The 16,963-nt window shown below is 37.7% G+C and overlaps 1 protein-coding gene across 4 annotated transcripts in view; it reads right to left on the minus strand.

The window, feature by feature from the left end:
* The window catches only part of LOC102685690 (collagen alpha-1(XXVII) chain B), a 155,604-nt gene that overhangs the window by 106,670 nt on the left and 31,971 nt on the right, over nt 1-16,963 (minus strand). For all 4 annotated transcript variants that reach the window (XM_015366777.2, XM_015366773.2, XM_015366775.2 and 1 more), the window contains exons 5-7: nt 9,886-9,939; nt 5,424-5,477; nt 4,509-4,562 (exon numbers count right to left, since the gene is read on the minus strand). In XM_015366777.2, the coding sequence (XP_015222263.2) occupies nt 4,509-4,562; nt 5,424-5,477; nt 9,886-9,939 (162 nt within the window). The remainder of the gene's footprint in view (nt 1-4,508; nt 4,563-5,423; nt 5,478-9,885; nt 9,940-16,963) is intronic.

Below are 16,963 nucleotides of genomic sequence, written 5' to 3' on the forward strand. Positions count from 1 at the left end.
ATGAAATAGGGAGGAAATACAATAATAATGCAGTTTGCTAAAATCAAGCATGTCTGACTTCTCCCCATGCATCGATTTCAAAATTTAGTCTTCTGGCCACTTTCTTCCACCTTGTCTAGCCAGTCAGGATGCTGTGTGGCATGCAGATATAAGGCAGCGGTGAAGTTCTTTCTCCAAGACAGCTTGCACTTTGCTTCAACTGTAGCTCTGTAATGTGCCCTAAGGTATATAAATGTAAGGCGATTTTTAAAATATTATTATTAGAGTTTGTCGGAGATTATTCTCTATTAGCACTTTACTCTCATTTGGCTCAATGCAGAATGCTGGTGGATTGCTCTGGTTTCTTGTATTTTGTTGTCCTGTATTAATTTGGCACTCAATCAGTACACATTGGCGCACTGAGACTTGGGCTTTTACAATACCTTCATTTGTCACGTCTCTTGCCCTGTTTCGAAGACAGGGCCACTGTAAGATTTGGAAAAGATGCTGTTCCAATCCAGACTGTGAGCAAAGATCTTGCTAGTCTAAGCAGTAATGTCTAATCCCACAAGTATTTGATATGAATCACCACATTGCAGCTCCCTTGCCTGCAATCAAGATTTTTGAAGTACAATACTGTATATACTGTAGCATAGCTTAGATAAGTCTAAGTCTCTACATGACAATTCAACCTGATGGGGAAAAAAAGTACAGAGTGTTCAAGACCGTGAAATGGAGATTCCGAAACACCATGAGGATGTACTGCACATGCAAAGTCTACGTGGATTTAAAAAAACTGAAGTAATGGTTGCCTTAAAACTCTGCTTTCTTCGAATCTCCAAAGTCTTCCTGGAATTTACTTTAGGATGGGCACCGAGTTAGAGAGAGGCAAATGACTGCGGCCAGAAAGGAACTATTTAAATAGCTCAGAAGACATCTTGGGGTCAGCCAAAATTAGGAACAGCCACTCAAGAGATGCATCTGCGACCTCTTGGTAGGGTTGTACACTGCATTTCTACCAAAATGTGGAAAATGCTTTTGTTACACAGAAGAATGGAAAGATTGCTATTTCTGTCTAAGCACAGACATTCTACATTTTGCCAAACGGAATCATGACTGACACACAGGGTTGGAGCGGGAGGAACCAACTGAGACAAAAACCACCGGCATGCTCGGCGAGTGTCAATAGACTTCACAGACTCCCAGAGCTGGTCATGTTCTCCATAATAAAACTGATTTTGCGATGCTTTCCCAGGCTTTCCTTGACATTTTCCAGCATTAGAATTTTTTTGGAGTGTAACAGCCCTTTATTAGATCATTTACACTGTTTTTTTTCTTCACCCTCCTACGTGGGTTTCACAGGCTTGCTGCCAAATATCCAACATGGCCTGGTGGTGAGGTTAAGAGCCCATGGACTGGGAGGTCAGAGGTCTACTGTCCTACTGGGGATGATTTTGCTTAGACACGGCTCAAGAGTGAGATGTCTGGAGCTTACTGCCAGTTTTTATGGAGGCCAAGTATGTCTCGTTTCATTAGAAGAAATAGAAATTGCGCCAAGGCAGTCTTGCATTCCTGAGCCTTTTTATTTAAAAAAAAGTGCCGTCATCAGCATCACAAACTCAGCGGGCACTGAACACGATGCGGTCACACCCAATTGTGAAGCAGGAACTGTAAAATTCTTCCAAGGGCAAGCCTTGTATTGTTTGTCCCAGTTGCAAAAGCAAAACCGGAACTCTGCAAGCACCAGTGGCGTATTTAGTTTTAATCCTAGCTGCATCCTTTCTGAAGACTATCCCACATTAAGGTAATGTTTTAAGGCCCTCCAGTCAGGTCTGCCTTCTGTTTTGTCTCTTGACTTCGAATATACCTGTAGCCGCAAGCTCAGTAACAGGTTTAATGTTTCCTGAAGATGTGTGTGAATGGAGCAAAACTTAGGCTTTTGGACTCCTTTAACCTTGCTTCTAATTTCAAAACTTGGAAGCAAGAAGAAGATGATAAGGATTTCATACATTACAACAATATTTCTCAGGACTAACAAGAAAGGTTATTCAAGGTTGTCTAAAACGCACTGGAACTGTTCCAACTTCACCTTGCACAACTTTTATATAGTAAATCCCTAACCTCCAAAAATAAAACTGTAGTAAGAATCCTAAAGTAATATCAATAGAAACCTTGCAACAATGCAGTTCGTGCTGAAGTTTACTATATTAGAGCTGAACTGAATGGACTAAAGTAACCTTAAACACAAAACAGCATTTTTGGATAGCAAGTTTGTCCCATTACATAATTTTCTTTATAGTCACTCAGCAGTTAGGCCATCTGGTATTATTATACTATTGTGTCCGAGAAGTAACAGGGGTCTTAATAGTAATATTTGTTACATACGAGGAAAAAAATGTGTTAATTAGCAGCTTCAATAATTGCTGTTGTTCTTGCATGCAAATATAATTTTACTCTATGGTCCTATGTAATATGCAGTACACTTTAGCTTGCAGTGATTGTTCTGGCCTGAATCCATGAGCAGAATAATCCGATGATCCGCTGCCAAAAGTAATTTAACATAAATTGTTTCTTTAAGTATTTTTCCACCAACTTTTAATATTCCTTCTGCCACAGCCATTTAATGAAAACCATGTGGGTATCGCAAGTGTGCCAGGTGATTTAGACATTATATTTTTCATGTTTTAAGAGAATTTAACACTTCATGGTTAATAACCACAACTGTACATGATATACGCGTGTATAAGCTACTTTTTATTGCATACATACTCTGCTTAGAAAAAAAAGGAAAATGGGAGAACTCGTATTATAAAAGGGATTATATAAACCACATAGATGACTTCTGGTACAGTCTTTCATCTATCAGATTATTTCTTTTCATCCTTCCGTTCAGTAATAAAACATTTGTCCACCTGAGTAAAGAAACTGTTTTTTATTGTTGTGAGCTACAACTAAATTCCCTGGTTCCTACAAACAAAGAAGCTTTGAGGAAACATCCCTGCAGAGATCTGGCATTAATGATAGATCAGGGACTAAAGCACATCTCAGATGTGGGAACAGACTCTATAATAAATATTCCAGTCATCATCAGTAATGTGCATTCATGCATACATAAGGTAAGAAAAGGCCAACTTTGCTGTGTAGCAGTAATCCCAGCATGTAGTGCAGCATCTTTAGCAAAAACTGGACTGAGGTGAGCTTTATCACTATGGTGCAAAACGTTTATCCAACAGAATAAATGGAAAAGACCTTAGCTCATTGTATGACATTAACAAATCTATGAACCTACAGTACCTGACATGTCTATTAATAACCCACTTGCCACCTAGTGGTCTTCTACCACAAATAAATCGCATCATCGTTAATTTGGCCTATGCTTTCATGCAAAACAACTTGTACCCATTTCCACAAGTTTGCAGTTTACTGGAGCAATCCGAATGCTATACTTCACTCAAGGATACAGCAACAGCTCTCTGACTGGAATAATAACCCACAACCTTCCAGTTGTAAGTCAATAAGTCTATACCCACTCCTCCACAATGCTGTCCTACACATGCCTACTTACATAACATCACACCCCAAAATATGCGCAGTACATCAAACTTTGAACATGTAAGAATGTAGTCTTGCTTCCTTAACCCATATAGCTTTGCCAGAGTTTTCAAGTCACAGAGAAAAGGCTGAGGTTTCAGATATTTCAGATACTTGGCTAAAGGAGACCTGAAACATGGCAGGAGACCTTCCTCTGAGTTAAACTCTCTTGGAGACTTGGAAGAAATGCCATTTACTCTTAGTGGTTTAATCATTAATTAATCTTCACTCAGAGAGCAATTATGAATAAACTGAAAACTATAAAACTGTTCATGGTTTTCAGCCATCACAAATTGATTATGTTCTCCATCTGGCATTTCTAACCTTAACATGTACCAGTTATGTGAGAAATAGATGCATCTTCTGCAAGAAACAAATGCTAAAGTAAAATTTCTGCTGCACAATCAAAAGGTTTTTACAATTTCTGATGACCATCACTCTAATGTGGTGTTCTTGTTCACCAGCTATTAGCAGCTTTGTTGCTGCTAATTTACCACACAAGATTCATGTCTGAAAGGCATGTCTGGTTCTTGTTAAGTTATTTCCCCAAACAAGAAGTAAAACATCTTGAAATCAAAGACTTTCTGAGTAATCCCCCTGGATGGTTGTCTTCAAAGAATTGTTTTGATGGGTGGTTTCTCAAGAAGTACGTAGGAGTCTATTTGTTGTTTCTTGTGCTTGAAATTCATGTACCGAACGCTAGCCATCTCGGTTTAGAGCCGTTAATACCGGAATTTCATTTTCAGGAGAAAAATATTCCTTTTACTGTAGGTGCTGCTGCGTGCAGGGACATCAGCCAAAACAACTGCCAAGGCAGGGTGTAATGTAACCATGTTAATAGCCTCTACTCCATCTTTTCACTTTGTCAGCCTCCTGTGTTCTCTGTTTAGTCCAACAGTATCATAGAATTACTGTATGTTGTTTTTTTTTGGTCTTACCTTCCGACCAGGCTGCCCAGGTAAACCAGGAGGACCGAGACGTCCAGGATCTCCCTAAAAGCACACAAATAACATCTTAAACCAGTAGGATCACAAAGCAAAAACATACCACTACACACTTTAACTGTCCTCCCCCTCGCACTCTGGCAAGTGGTACCACACTATTAAAGCGCGGACCACTAGACTCAAGAACAGCTTCTATCCCACTGAAGTACGCTAACTGCAGTGCCTCAGACTCAATACACACCTGCACTCTGCACTTTTTGTGTGGTCTACACTAGTACATATTGATTGTCCCACAACATATTTATTCTTCCCGTCATTATCTATTATGTTTGTAATGTACTGTCTACATTGTGTGGAGTTGTCTGCTGTAGTGTGTACAGTACATCCTGAGAGATCAGAGTGATGAAGAATTCCAAAAACCTACTCCACTCTCTACTCTTTAAATCAGCACAAACACTTAAATTACATGCAGCAGTTCCCAGTCTTATAATGGTTCACTGAAAGTGAAACTCTGCATGTTACCTAGTGACATAATGTTACTATGTCAATGGGAAACAGAAAAAGGACTCTCCGCAAATTAAATTAAAAACTGAAACCATGACTGGAAATTCAGAGAACGCCTGGAAAAGAGAAAGAGCTCATTTTCACTTCTCAACTGTAACGTAGTGGATACAGGAAGAATCACTGGCTATCTTTTCGGAAAAGCAAACTTGTTCTTTCTTGAGTTATGCTGCACTTTTTTATATGGAAGACTACCTCTAAAATTAGGAACTTGTTTCAGCAACTTACCTTTAGAAAGTATATCTTGCAATGCTGTGTCAAGATCAATTCATTTGTATTAACTCCTCTTTAAATGCATGGCATTACATGACTTGCATTGTGAATAGGAATGTAAAGAAAAACACTCACTTTCTGTCCATTAGGTGCTCTACCAGGTGAAAGGCCAGCATCTCCTTTTCTACCCTGAAACACAGAAAGGTAATAAAACCATATTAATCGAAGCAATTTGAATAACCATATAGTAGAAGGTACAGTAATATGTTGCACTGAAAGGTAACTTTTTCTCTTTCAAATGGTAACTTGGCACTAATGCTCTTTTAATGCTTCAAGTAAAATTTTTCTTAAAGGTTACCAGCTCTAATGAATGGAACCCTATCCGAGGACTATTTCCGAGATCAGCCATATAACCAATTAAGCCTATAACGATAATTTTATTCCTAGCTTTTCAGATAACAAAAGCGCGTTGAGACATTGGAAATTTCCTTTCCGTTCTTAGGTAGTGGGATGCAAATTGCACCAACCCAAGAACTGCAAAGAATTCCATCATAAGACTGAATTTCCCATATCGAGTGATCAGAAACCACCTCAAAATCAGAGCAAAACAATTCTAGAGTGCAGAGATTAGGCAAGGTAGAGAACTATAGTTAGTATGTACATGAAGCTTGGCAAATGTTTGAAAAATCAACTGAGATAAGATTATAAGCCATGCAAAATTTGGTGTGACGGCAATAAAAACAAAAAAAAAATCCTTGTAGATCAAAGGAGACAGGCCTGTATTGGTTTGAAGATTTCTGGGGAAAAAAGCAACTTTTGAAAAACCTGGAATAGCCTCTTTCTCCTTGTTCTATGATGTTAAAAAGCCTGAAGGTCTAAATGCCAGACATCTACAAATAATGTTTCACTACTGAAGTCAACAGAGTTCCCACATCAAGGCTAAAAGAAGGAAATGAAAAAAATTGATTTTAAAGAGGAGTCCTGTGGTTTCAGTGCTGTTTTTCTTTGTTTAGCCCTAATAAAAAAAATGAAACTTGCTCATAACAGTTTAGCTCATAATGTCAAACACCTTTTAAAAGGACAGTGTCAGCTCCTTAATACGCTTGTTAAAGATGGAGCTCAAGCCAACCTTTACATTAATTCCTTTAATAGTTGTGCTAAAAGGGGCAGACAAAAACAAAATTAAAAACATAAAAACTAAAACATTATTAATTGAAATTACTGACTTTTTTAATGGGTGTCTACCCATCAAGAATTTGGCAGCAATTATTAATTCTTCTTAATATAACTTCAGTACACTGAAAATCAGAGGAGCCAGCTAAAATGCCTTGTTCATACGAGTTCACCATTTTCTTCTGAAATCAAAACCTTGGATTTTTTTACTTTAAAATCTACTACGATGTCTTTAAAATTCTAGTACATTTGATGACTGGTTGCAAGACAGCAAATAAAGGTTTTATACAATTGCTTTATCTGCTTTAAGTTTGACTTGGTTAGTAAAGATTTTCTTTTTGTTTGAAATAAACTTATCCATGATGAATTCTTCCTTCAGTGAACTGTAAACTCCTTCTAACAAGTCTGAAATTCAAGCATCTGTCCTGGTATAAACAACAGTCCTAGCCTGAGATATTAAAAGCCCTCTTGTCTGTAAAAAAAACACTCAAGGAAAAAAAAAAAGTCTTAAAATTCAGAGATGCTACTTAAACATTCTCCCCGCAGAAATCCAAGTTAAATAAGGGAAAGGCGAAGCATAACTTAATACAGCTGTCTCTGCACCGAGCCTGAATGGGATAAGACCTGCCAAGCAAGGAGGTTGTAATGAGAGTACAATCACAGTGCAGCCTCTTCTCCAAGGGATCTTTCATTTTTATTTCCGACAAGAACTGTCTGCAAGGCAGCATTTCTCTGCTCAGAATGAATAGTGAAACACAAACTAGACGACGCAAGTGCAAAGTACGTTGAAGCATACAGTATTTAAAACTGAGAAGAGGAAGCACATCTGTACGTCTAAGGGTAGTGAGAGTGTGGAACAGGAGGCCCAACCATGTTGCTGAAACTGATAACCTGGCTTCTTTCGAGAAACAACTGGATGAGATCCTTCTACCAATTAAGTACGAACAACCAAATGGGTTAGATGGGCTAAATAGCCTGCTCTCATTTACAGCTTTTTCTATTTTCCATGCTCTGATGTAGAAACTGAATTTGACAGAAGAGCAGAAAAGAGAGTCCTGAGGAGTTCTGTGTACTTACACCTGCAACGACTGTAAAGATCTGCCATGTTTGAAATGAAACTATTCAGAACTCCAATATAAGAGCCATAACAAACCAAAACAAGAAACCCGAGTGAGTGTGGAGACAAAGATTAGCACACGCCGCTGACCTTCCTGTGCCTGCATGGGCAACATGTTATGGTTCTCATAACATTTACTGCATTGCTTTGCCCAGTTACTCACATTACTGCCTAGTTTGTACTGCATGACCTCCCCAATGGGTCTAAGGATTTATGAGCTCTAGAATGACATGGATGGCTTCTTGGTCTGGCTGTTAGCTGTAAGAGTACAAGCTAAAAAAAGTCCTTTACATAGCCACACAAATGCAACATATTGAGGGATGTCATCTTTATCTCCTTAGCTCAAGAATACATCTTTAAAAAGGAGTCCATTATCACATATGAAAAGTCTTTTTAACTAATTAACCACAATCGTCTAACAAGGGCAGGGCTGCTATTGAGCATTCACTGGAATAGGGAGCATTTGCAACTGTTTACATAGTTACAAAGGAGAAACAAATTCTCAGTACTTGAGGTATATCCTATTTCTAATTAAATGTGCTACAGCTTAAACAAAGCAGAGAACTCTGGGAAAAGTGGAAAATGGTTATCTTGTGTTGCAAATGTACAATTACAGAATTAAGATGGATTTAGAGATATCAAAATTTTGATAAAAAGCCAAAGAGTGAGCCCTGAAGTAAATTCTACTTTACATGTTTAAACACTTTTTGAGAAGAGTGTAAAGATCTGCCCCTTTCAATTTACTTCCAGTTAAGCTCCCCAGATCTGCTGTATAGTATGTGTACAATGTGGTTTTTGTATTACCTTCCTTTTTCACAGGGCACAGTTTTTTTAAAAGTATTTTACTTTTCTCAGTAGCATTTTGTAAAATAAAGGTCAGACAAGTCACTGCAGAAATACTGTAGGTTTGAGCAGATTGAGAGAAAAGGGGGTTTGCTTTAGAATACAGAAAGAAAAAAAGCCTTTATGACATTTCATTTCAGTGATCGTATTTCCAGCACCCAGCAGCATATAAACCTTAATATGAGGCCTTTTCTTACAATCACCCAGTTCCCTTATCTGATTCTGGTTTTCCTTCAAGTGTGGAAGACATGTTCAAGTGGTGAATCATGAAGTGTTGAATTCTTATGCACAGATTCAAGAACACAGCATGTCAGCTCAGATTCTTCAGGAGTAAAAAAGTACAGCTTTTAAATTCATGCACTGTGCAGCTGCAATTGCTCCAGATACTGGTACTAGTATTTCTGTCCACGTCAATTCAATTTTCTTTACATTGCTTATGTAATATTAATGAAATTCCTATGTTATCCCTTTTAGAGTCAGCAGTAGAGAAGGAAGTTGCTTTTGTGATGAACACATAATGAGTGTATGCACATGTGTGGTGAGATCATATTCAGAACACATGCCTATGGCAGCACAATCTTAAGTCTTAACCCAGTGCAGCTACTGAATACAAAAACTGTGCAGTGACTTCACAGGCTAAATTTATTAAGCATTAATGGGGCTGTTACTGTATATGCATGCACAGAGAGCCCTAGTTGACCCTAATGTCATTCTACTGCCTTAGGAAAAAAAACATTAAAAAGACTCACCACAACATATATGCTTTCCACTCAAAACCCTTATAAATCTCAGTCCATTCTGGAGGACAACTCATCTGAACTGACTCCTCATTTTTTTTAAAGATCCAACTGACCATTGATTTGCTTTTAAGCAAATCACACAGATAGTGAATATAAAGTAAAAGTAGTGGGAGAACAAAGGTTGGGAGGGAGGAGGAGTGAGAGGCGGGAGCAGGGGACAGAAAGAGAGGCCAATCAAGAGGTGTGAAGTCAGAATGGGTGCAGAGAGGTGTGAAATGAAACTTCCAATGAATTGAGAAAATTTAAAAGAACAGTAGTCTGTCGTTAAGAGAAGGGAGAATGTGTGATCCTAGCTGCAGAATAATTTTGGTTTCGGTGGTCTTTCTGATGTATGAGTTTGGAAAACCGTCTTTGAGAACACAGACGGACACATACTGCCCTGTCTCTCTCACACCTGAAGAAGGCTCCACGGCTGAAACATTGTGTTCTCTTTCTTCTTTTTTTCAGCATGGAATAAACCTATTACTTGTTCCTTTGCAGCCTACGCATGCTGACGCAGCTACCAACCTGTATATTTTTTACGTTTCTTTTTCCCTGGCATCAAGCCTTTTTGGATTTGTGTAGAATTTATTTACATAGTGAATCTAAAGCGTCAATTCCTGGTATTATACTCAAGTAACAAATGTCCTATAAATGTCCTTAAAGCCTTCTGTACTGTACATACCTTGAGTCCTGGGAAACCAGGAGGGCCAGGATTTCCATGTGGACCAAGTGGACCCTAAAACACAACAAATAAAAAAATAAGTCCCATTTTAAGCAATACCATTATTCCTTATGAAAGCCTTGGTTAACCATGATAAATTTCCACTCTCTTCGTGCAGTTTTGGTGTTGCTGTACTTACACCATGCATTGACCTAGATTTGTCTTGGGTCTTGGAGAGGACGAAATTCCTCTTGCATGTTACCTGATTTATATTGTGCTGCATGGAACATAGCTCTTTAGTGGACAGGGACACGGTATACCCCTTTGGTAGGAGAGACATTGTGGAGTCAGAAACAGATGTATGCATTGCAAAGAAGTGTTTGAGGAAACGGGTATTCACCATAAGTTCATTATGTGAAATAACCATAAACCTTTCGAAACATGAGCACCAAAAACAAAATAAAAATACGTGACTACAAGGCCAGACATGAGCTACTGGATACTGTATGAAGGAACCACGCTATTTATGCTCCAAATTCATTATCACGGGCCCTAAATCAATATGAAGTGCATCCAGATATGGAAAAGCACTTTAGTCAAATGGTAAGCTTTTCTCCAGCAGGTCCGGACATTGCAGAAAAGGAGAACATTTATCGTCTGAGCCTGCAAGGAACCCAACAGGTCTCCTTCACAATTGATAAAGACTTCAACAAAAACAAACATGACCAGGAAATTCCCCGAAGTCTAAAATGTAAAACTGGATGGACTGTCCCGCCTGTCCCATCTTTGCTGTGGTTTCATTTGTTAGTCCATCATAGAAAAGTACGAGGGAAGTGGACCAAATCATAGAAAAACTGAAAATGTAAGTGTAAGTCAAGTTTTTTCATTCTTTCATTTATCATGGGCTGAAGAGTTCAGTGCTGCTGCTGATGGCGTCTGGGCAATGTCAGTGCCTACTTAGCTTGAAATGTTCCCTGCATGTGCAGGTTATTGACCTTCATTTGTTTTGCCACAGTTGCCAGTTTTAATTATGTGTGTAAGCACATGATTTTTCATCTTTTAGTCCCTTTACCAGACTCTTATCTTTCAGAATCACAGAAAGAGCTCATGCAGTAGAAATAAACCCCTCGTTTACAGCTCCTGTCATCTCTGCTAATATTTCTTTATTCATTACTATATCCGCTAAACGATCACGACCAGTAACTGAACAGGACAAAACCGTTTCCAAAAGCAAAACTGTGGAGCAATTTTCAAAAGCAATCTCTTCAGCTACTGACATTTAAAAAAAAAAAAGAGCTAGACATATTCTGCAGTCATAGAGTTACTGTTTGAATACCTGGATAAAAGCGGGATCAAAAACTTTGAAAAGGTAGAGCAATCCTATCTTAAATGAAGGGAAGGGTTAAGTAACAATTAAAAGCCTTTCAGCTGCAGCAATGTGCTGTTATCTAAATAGTACAGACGTTGGGAACAAGTCCAGTTATTTGGGAACGGAAGTTGAGAGCTCTTTGCTGTGATGCTCTCTGAATACATGATTCACATACAAACCAGAGGATGTTTTTCAAAACAAATTTTTCATGCAGTATACAGTACTACTGTCTCTTTCTTACAAAAAAAACAAGACAAGGAGTCAATATTCAATATCTACCTTGAAATTACAGTCAATCGCAACTTTGTCTGGACAATGAACGTACTGTGAAACACTGATACTAGCAATATGCAAAAGCAACACTCACTAAGCTAAAACTATTCCGTGGTTAAGTTTGCTTTGTTAATATTTTAACCAATACATTCAATACAAAAAACTACAGGTGAACGCGTGTATTATTTAAAATAAAAATCAGTTTAAGCACCCACTGTTGAGCTTCAGTCTTTGCATAGGCCAGAAAAGGATCCCTACCCTGACCTACAGTATACCTGGCTCGACATTTTCTCCTGAGCTTAACACAGTCCAGGATAACTGTCCGGTTTGCTCAATCGCCACCAAAAGCTTTATTTGTACTGGGCTGGCCCACAGAATAAATCATTTCTCAAAAATACGTTTTTGGAATCCTGTCCGTAAAAGCTTTTCACATTCTTTCAGACATTTAAATTTCCCAAATTTAAAAATCCCAAATTCTTGAACCTTAGTTAAGAAAAAGAAAATAACCAATGTGTAAAAAGTAATTTTCAAACGTGTGTAATTCTGCAACTTAAACCTATTTCTACATCTCAACCCAACTTAAATAAACACACTAGGACAAATGATTTAAAAAGTCATATGAAATGTGAACATACTGTACACTAGGTACCACTGATTCTCAGAGGCAGTTAAGCTACAGTAGGATGAGTAATTCAGACATAAATCTCAGTGATGTATGAAAACACAATGGCTTATATTAGATATTGAGCATATGGTTACACTTACTAGAAGTTCATATACAGATTTCCTTTTTTATTCTTCTGTTCAGTGTTTTGCTCATTGGATATTAAACACATGGTAATGGTTAAGGCCAAAAAAAAAAAAGAAAATATATTTTACTTTAAACATGCCGTTTAATGAATTGTTTGTGGTAAACAGAAAATCTTTGCAAAGAACAAAAAATATTCCAACCACAAAGCTGGGGAACAGATTTAAATTTTACAAACTAGGCAGCGCATCAATTACTATTTAAGGCACAATGAATCACTACCTCTGTGCTTTCCCTATTGTCAGCATTAATATGAAATCAAATAGCACATCTCTCAGCCTTGAATTGTTTGCGCTCCTAAACAATCTATAGTAGCTTCTCAACTTCTATGTCCAAAACTGTTTAGCATCCTCTAATTCAATCTTTGTGGGAACTTGAGTTTATGAAGGAATGCAGGTAAAATTTAACACACTAAGATATTCTTAAGTAACAGAATGAAGTGTACTGTATTACAGTAGCTGAATTTACGGGTAAAATCTGTGTGTGAATGTGCATAAAAATCTACAATAAAGTAGTAGTGCAACAGATCAACACAGCAATTTCATAAATACAGTTTTTAATGTTATTTTGTGATTATATAAGCAAAAAAAAAACTGCTAAGATGTTTCAAGATGCCTTTGCTAAATTCTGATAATACAGCCCTTAAAATGTTGAACCATTCTGTTCAGCATGTTAGTTTTTTTTATTTCCCCAACCACTTGCAAGTTATTCATGTTGAAATAAAAAAAAAACAACCACTTAACATGTTTACTGTTATCCATATTGTATATACTGCATAGAACTAATCTAGTCTCCTCATTGTTTCAGTCATTTGTTTCCCCATAGTCTCCCAAGAACTAAAATCTCATTTGTACTGATTCCCTCAGAGCCCTAACACCTACACCGCAGCACTGCTTTAATTTCAGCACACAAATTAAAAGGAAGAAAAGAACAGCAGTTGGAAGGCAACACTGTTTAAGTCTTTAAACTATGTTTCAATTTAATGTAATGTTTTCACCTTACAATCTTGGGAACTTGAAAGTTATCGGTGAAGCAAGGAGTCTTTTCCTTGGCAGTTTTGATATGGTGTCGGGGGGAACCCCTAGCAAAAAACTAAAACACTTCATGAGCCCTCCCCCCCACCTAACTTCTACCCTGAACTCTACAGAGCACCCACAGAAATAAATTAAAGTAGATAATGGTAGGCTTGCGGTTGGAGCTTCTGACTCTTCAGCTACATCTTTTCCCCAGTCCAGAGAGAGTGTGACCAAGCCAGAAGCCAAAGGTTTAAGGCCAGAGCACTAGCCACTAAAGGCTACAGCTCAACAGAACACTGCCAAAAGGCCAAAACCAGAAACATCCTGGTCGGGTGGAGTTTGTGTTTAGCTTCTAAAATAGCTCAAGTACAACACCCGTTATATACAAATTGAGCCCATCCAATAATAAATTTTTACTCGGGTCAGATCCATTTTCTAACTGCTTTATCCAATGAAGAGTCGTGGAGGAGCAGGAGCCTATCCCAGCAAGCAACGGGTGTAAGACAGGATACACCTTGGACGCAGGGCAAACACGCACACACCGTGATCAGTTTTAACAGAAACCGTTCAGGTCAGATGTTATATGAAAATATAATGCTGTTTCCTTCACTGTAACATTCTCAAATTGTTCAAAAAGAAGGGCACCTTAACAAATTTTTCCACCTGTAATTTTCCTGGGAGAAAAGAAATTATGTGGACAAAACAATTAAAGATGTACCCAATGACAAACACATTCCATTTCTTTAATGCTCACCATTCTCCTACAAGGTGGCTCCATCGTTGCATCAAGCTAAGTTTTAAAAGATCTCAGAATTTCATGGTTTGTTAATCTTTACCATGCATTGGCCAGTGCAAAAATTAAACTTGTATTTCCGCATTATGAGAATCTCTTAAATAACCTACTATGGTCAACCTTAGTCACTGTTAAACCTGGAAAAGACCAAAATGTCAAAATAGAAATATTTTTTTCTAAAACTGAGGAACTTGAGTTCCTTAAGTGGGTCTCCATAATAACTCATGTCCTTAACCTATGTTTTTCCTTGACTTCTGCATTGTTTCCACAATGTGAAGACTGTAACAGTATATACAGTACTTATCCAGATGTGGTCTAATTCTAATATTGTACAGTAGTTGCATGGCAAGTGCTACAATTTTTGGTTAAAGCCTCTTTCCTTGGTTTCTATCCAAGAATGACATTTTCTAGTGACAAGTGATAGCTTGAATATAATAATTTGTTGCAATAGAGCAGACATTTGAGCCCTAACATGTAAAATATTTTATAACATCTTTGCCAATTTTCTTTAAGTATGCAAGATGGAAGTTTCTATTTTACAAAGGACTTGCAGTATTGTTATGTGAAACTGCGCATCACGGCACTACAAAAGTTAAAGAACACAGGATTTAATGTAGGGCTTTAATTTTGTATGCATTTTCCTTATTATGAATGTATATAGTTTAGTTAGAAGTAAAATAATTGTAAAATATTAAGCGTACGGATATGAATAGACTAAATTGTCATGTTCGAGATTTACAGTCTATTGGCAAATTTGTATTATAAAAGGATTGTTGTGTAATGTCATCTGCATTTAAAATGGTATTATCTGTTCTCTAAAATAGAAAAATAAAAAAAAATAAGATTTTCATCGCACAAAGTTTGAAATTAAGGCAAGAACTATCTGCTAAAATCATCTTCCTTGAACAAGCTCTTCCGTTTCAACTAATAAGTAAAGATTTGAGGTTAAACTACATTATGATTGTTCAATACAGTATATTGGAAATGTCAGAGATGCATATATGCATAAAATTAAACCATAAAAAACAGTCATTCTCTGTTAATGCTCCCTCCTTTAAACCATCAATGGTGGTGCCAAGTAACAAATGGAGCTGAACAGTCAAATTAGCTTTTTCTTCTAATCCAAGATGAATAGACAAAAATGTAAAAAGTGGTACAGTACATCATCCATCATGCCTAAACGTTCTAATGACAAGAGCAGCTGCACACATTTTGTCCCAGACTCATTAATTCTGCGCTCTTATCAAAATGTTTGCCGTCTGTAAATGGTTCCTGGACTGAAATTTAACTGACACTAGATTTTTGTTTCTGTTGAAAAATCTACAAAGGGGTGGCTGAAGCACATTGGGTAATGGAAAATATAAAACAATCATTCTTTTCCAAAAAGGTCCAAAAGTTGGACACCTTAACATTTTTCCTAGTGTTATTCTGTGTAAGGATGCAGACATTTGTGCGCAGGAAGAATGACAAAACACACAAGCATCCACTCTTAAATCATGGCCATTTTGTTGTATCAAACAGATATGAGCTTAGAAATTCTAGACAAAAAAAGCTTCTCTTGGGAGAAAGGAAGTGGTACCTATGGTGATGTATATTTTTTCACATGAAAAATCAGACACTGCTTTCACTTGTTCAAAAGGCAAGATGTGGGAGTCCGCTATTCGCAAAAGCCAATCTGATTCACTCATCATGGTGTAGTTTACATCTTTGCACATTGATTTGCCAGCTTCTTTCTACAAACTCCATCCCCTTTTCTATCAACAGTGCGATGGGGAGTACCTTTGAAAACCGCGATTCCATCATCGGCTTGTGGCTATTATGCCTTGCCAGGCCATTATTCTGCTGTAATCGATACAGTGGGCATTTCCTCCCTGCCACACATCTTTTAGCAGCAGGCTTCACGTCCAAGGGAGAAGACTGTATCAGCTACTGTTCATTTCCCATGAGTCTCATGGCAGGGAGGTTCAGTAATTGAGAGTTATACAATATTAACCTCCCGCCGACTAGAGAATTTGGCTAAACCAATGTCAACCTTTCAAACTATTTCCCCAGGCATTTAGAAATTGTTAAAGAGCAAACATCCAGCTTGTGTATTGGCAGCTGCTTTACAGATTCATATGTAATTAGATTTCCTATATAGTCGCTATTGTGCTCCTGGAAAAACGTAGGCCACTAGGTTTACTAAGGTAAACGCAGCAATTGCTTTGTTATCAAAATTGACAAAAAGTATTGTTTTAAACGTATATGAATTTCCAATGCTGCACAAAATGTTGTGCTATTGGGAAGCAGGCGAATAAAAAAAGAGTATTACAACAGCGAGGAAATTTAAAATTCTAACGAATGAGGAGCAGTTTATTCAAAACAATAAATATACCATACATTGTGGGGGGGAATCCCTAGAGCACAGCCTTTCAACCCTTCTCGCCAAGGAACTGTTCTCTATATTGTTAGAGTATGTTAGTTCTGTATGTTATCTACTGTATATCAAGCCTGTTCTCCATATTGTTTTAAATTGCAAATGATTTCAAGCTGTGGTATTGTGCAACAGCTGGTCCAATTTAACTTTAATTGTAGGAGTTTGACACCTCATCTGGGTACAAAATGGTATTAACTTGGAGATGTAGGAAACCCATTGGGCCTGAGGACAGAAATTGTGAATGTCTGCCTTACCTTTAAAGGTTCTTTTAAAGGTCTATATCCATGTTATTTCGATGCCTCCTATTGGCACTAGCTTTTTTCTGGCTGTTTATTTCCTTACACTGCACTAATTAACGCACTCAGTCTGTCATTTCAATTTAACACACCTGCCTGAAATGTTTGGAGGCAATTGACTCCACCCT

This window comes from Lepisosteus oculatus, chromosome 24 (assembly GCF_040954835.1).
Source record: "Lepisosteus oculatus isolate fLepOcu1 chromosome 24, fLepOcu1.hap2, whole genome shotgun sequence".
Lineage (NCBI taxonomy): Eukaryota > Metazoa > Chordata > Actinopteri > Semionotiformes > Lepisosteidae > Lepisosteus > Lepisosteus oculatus.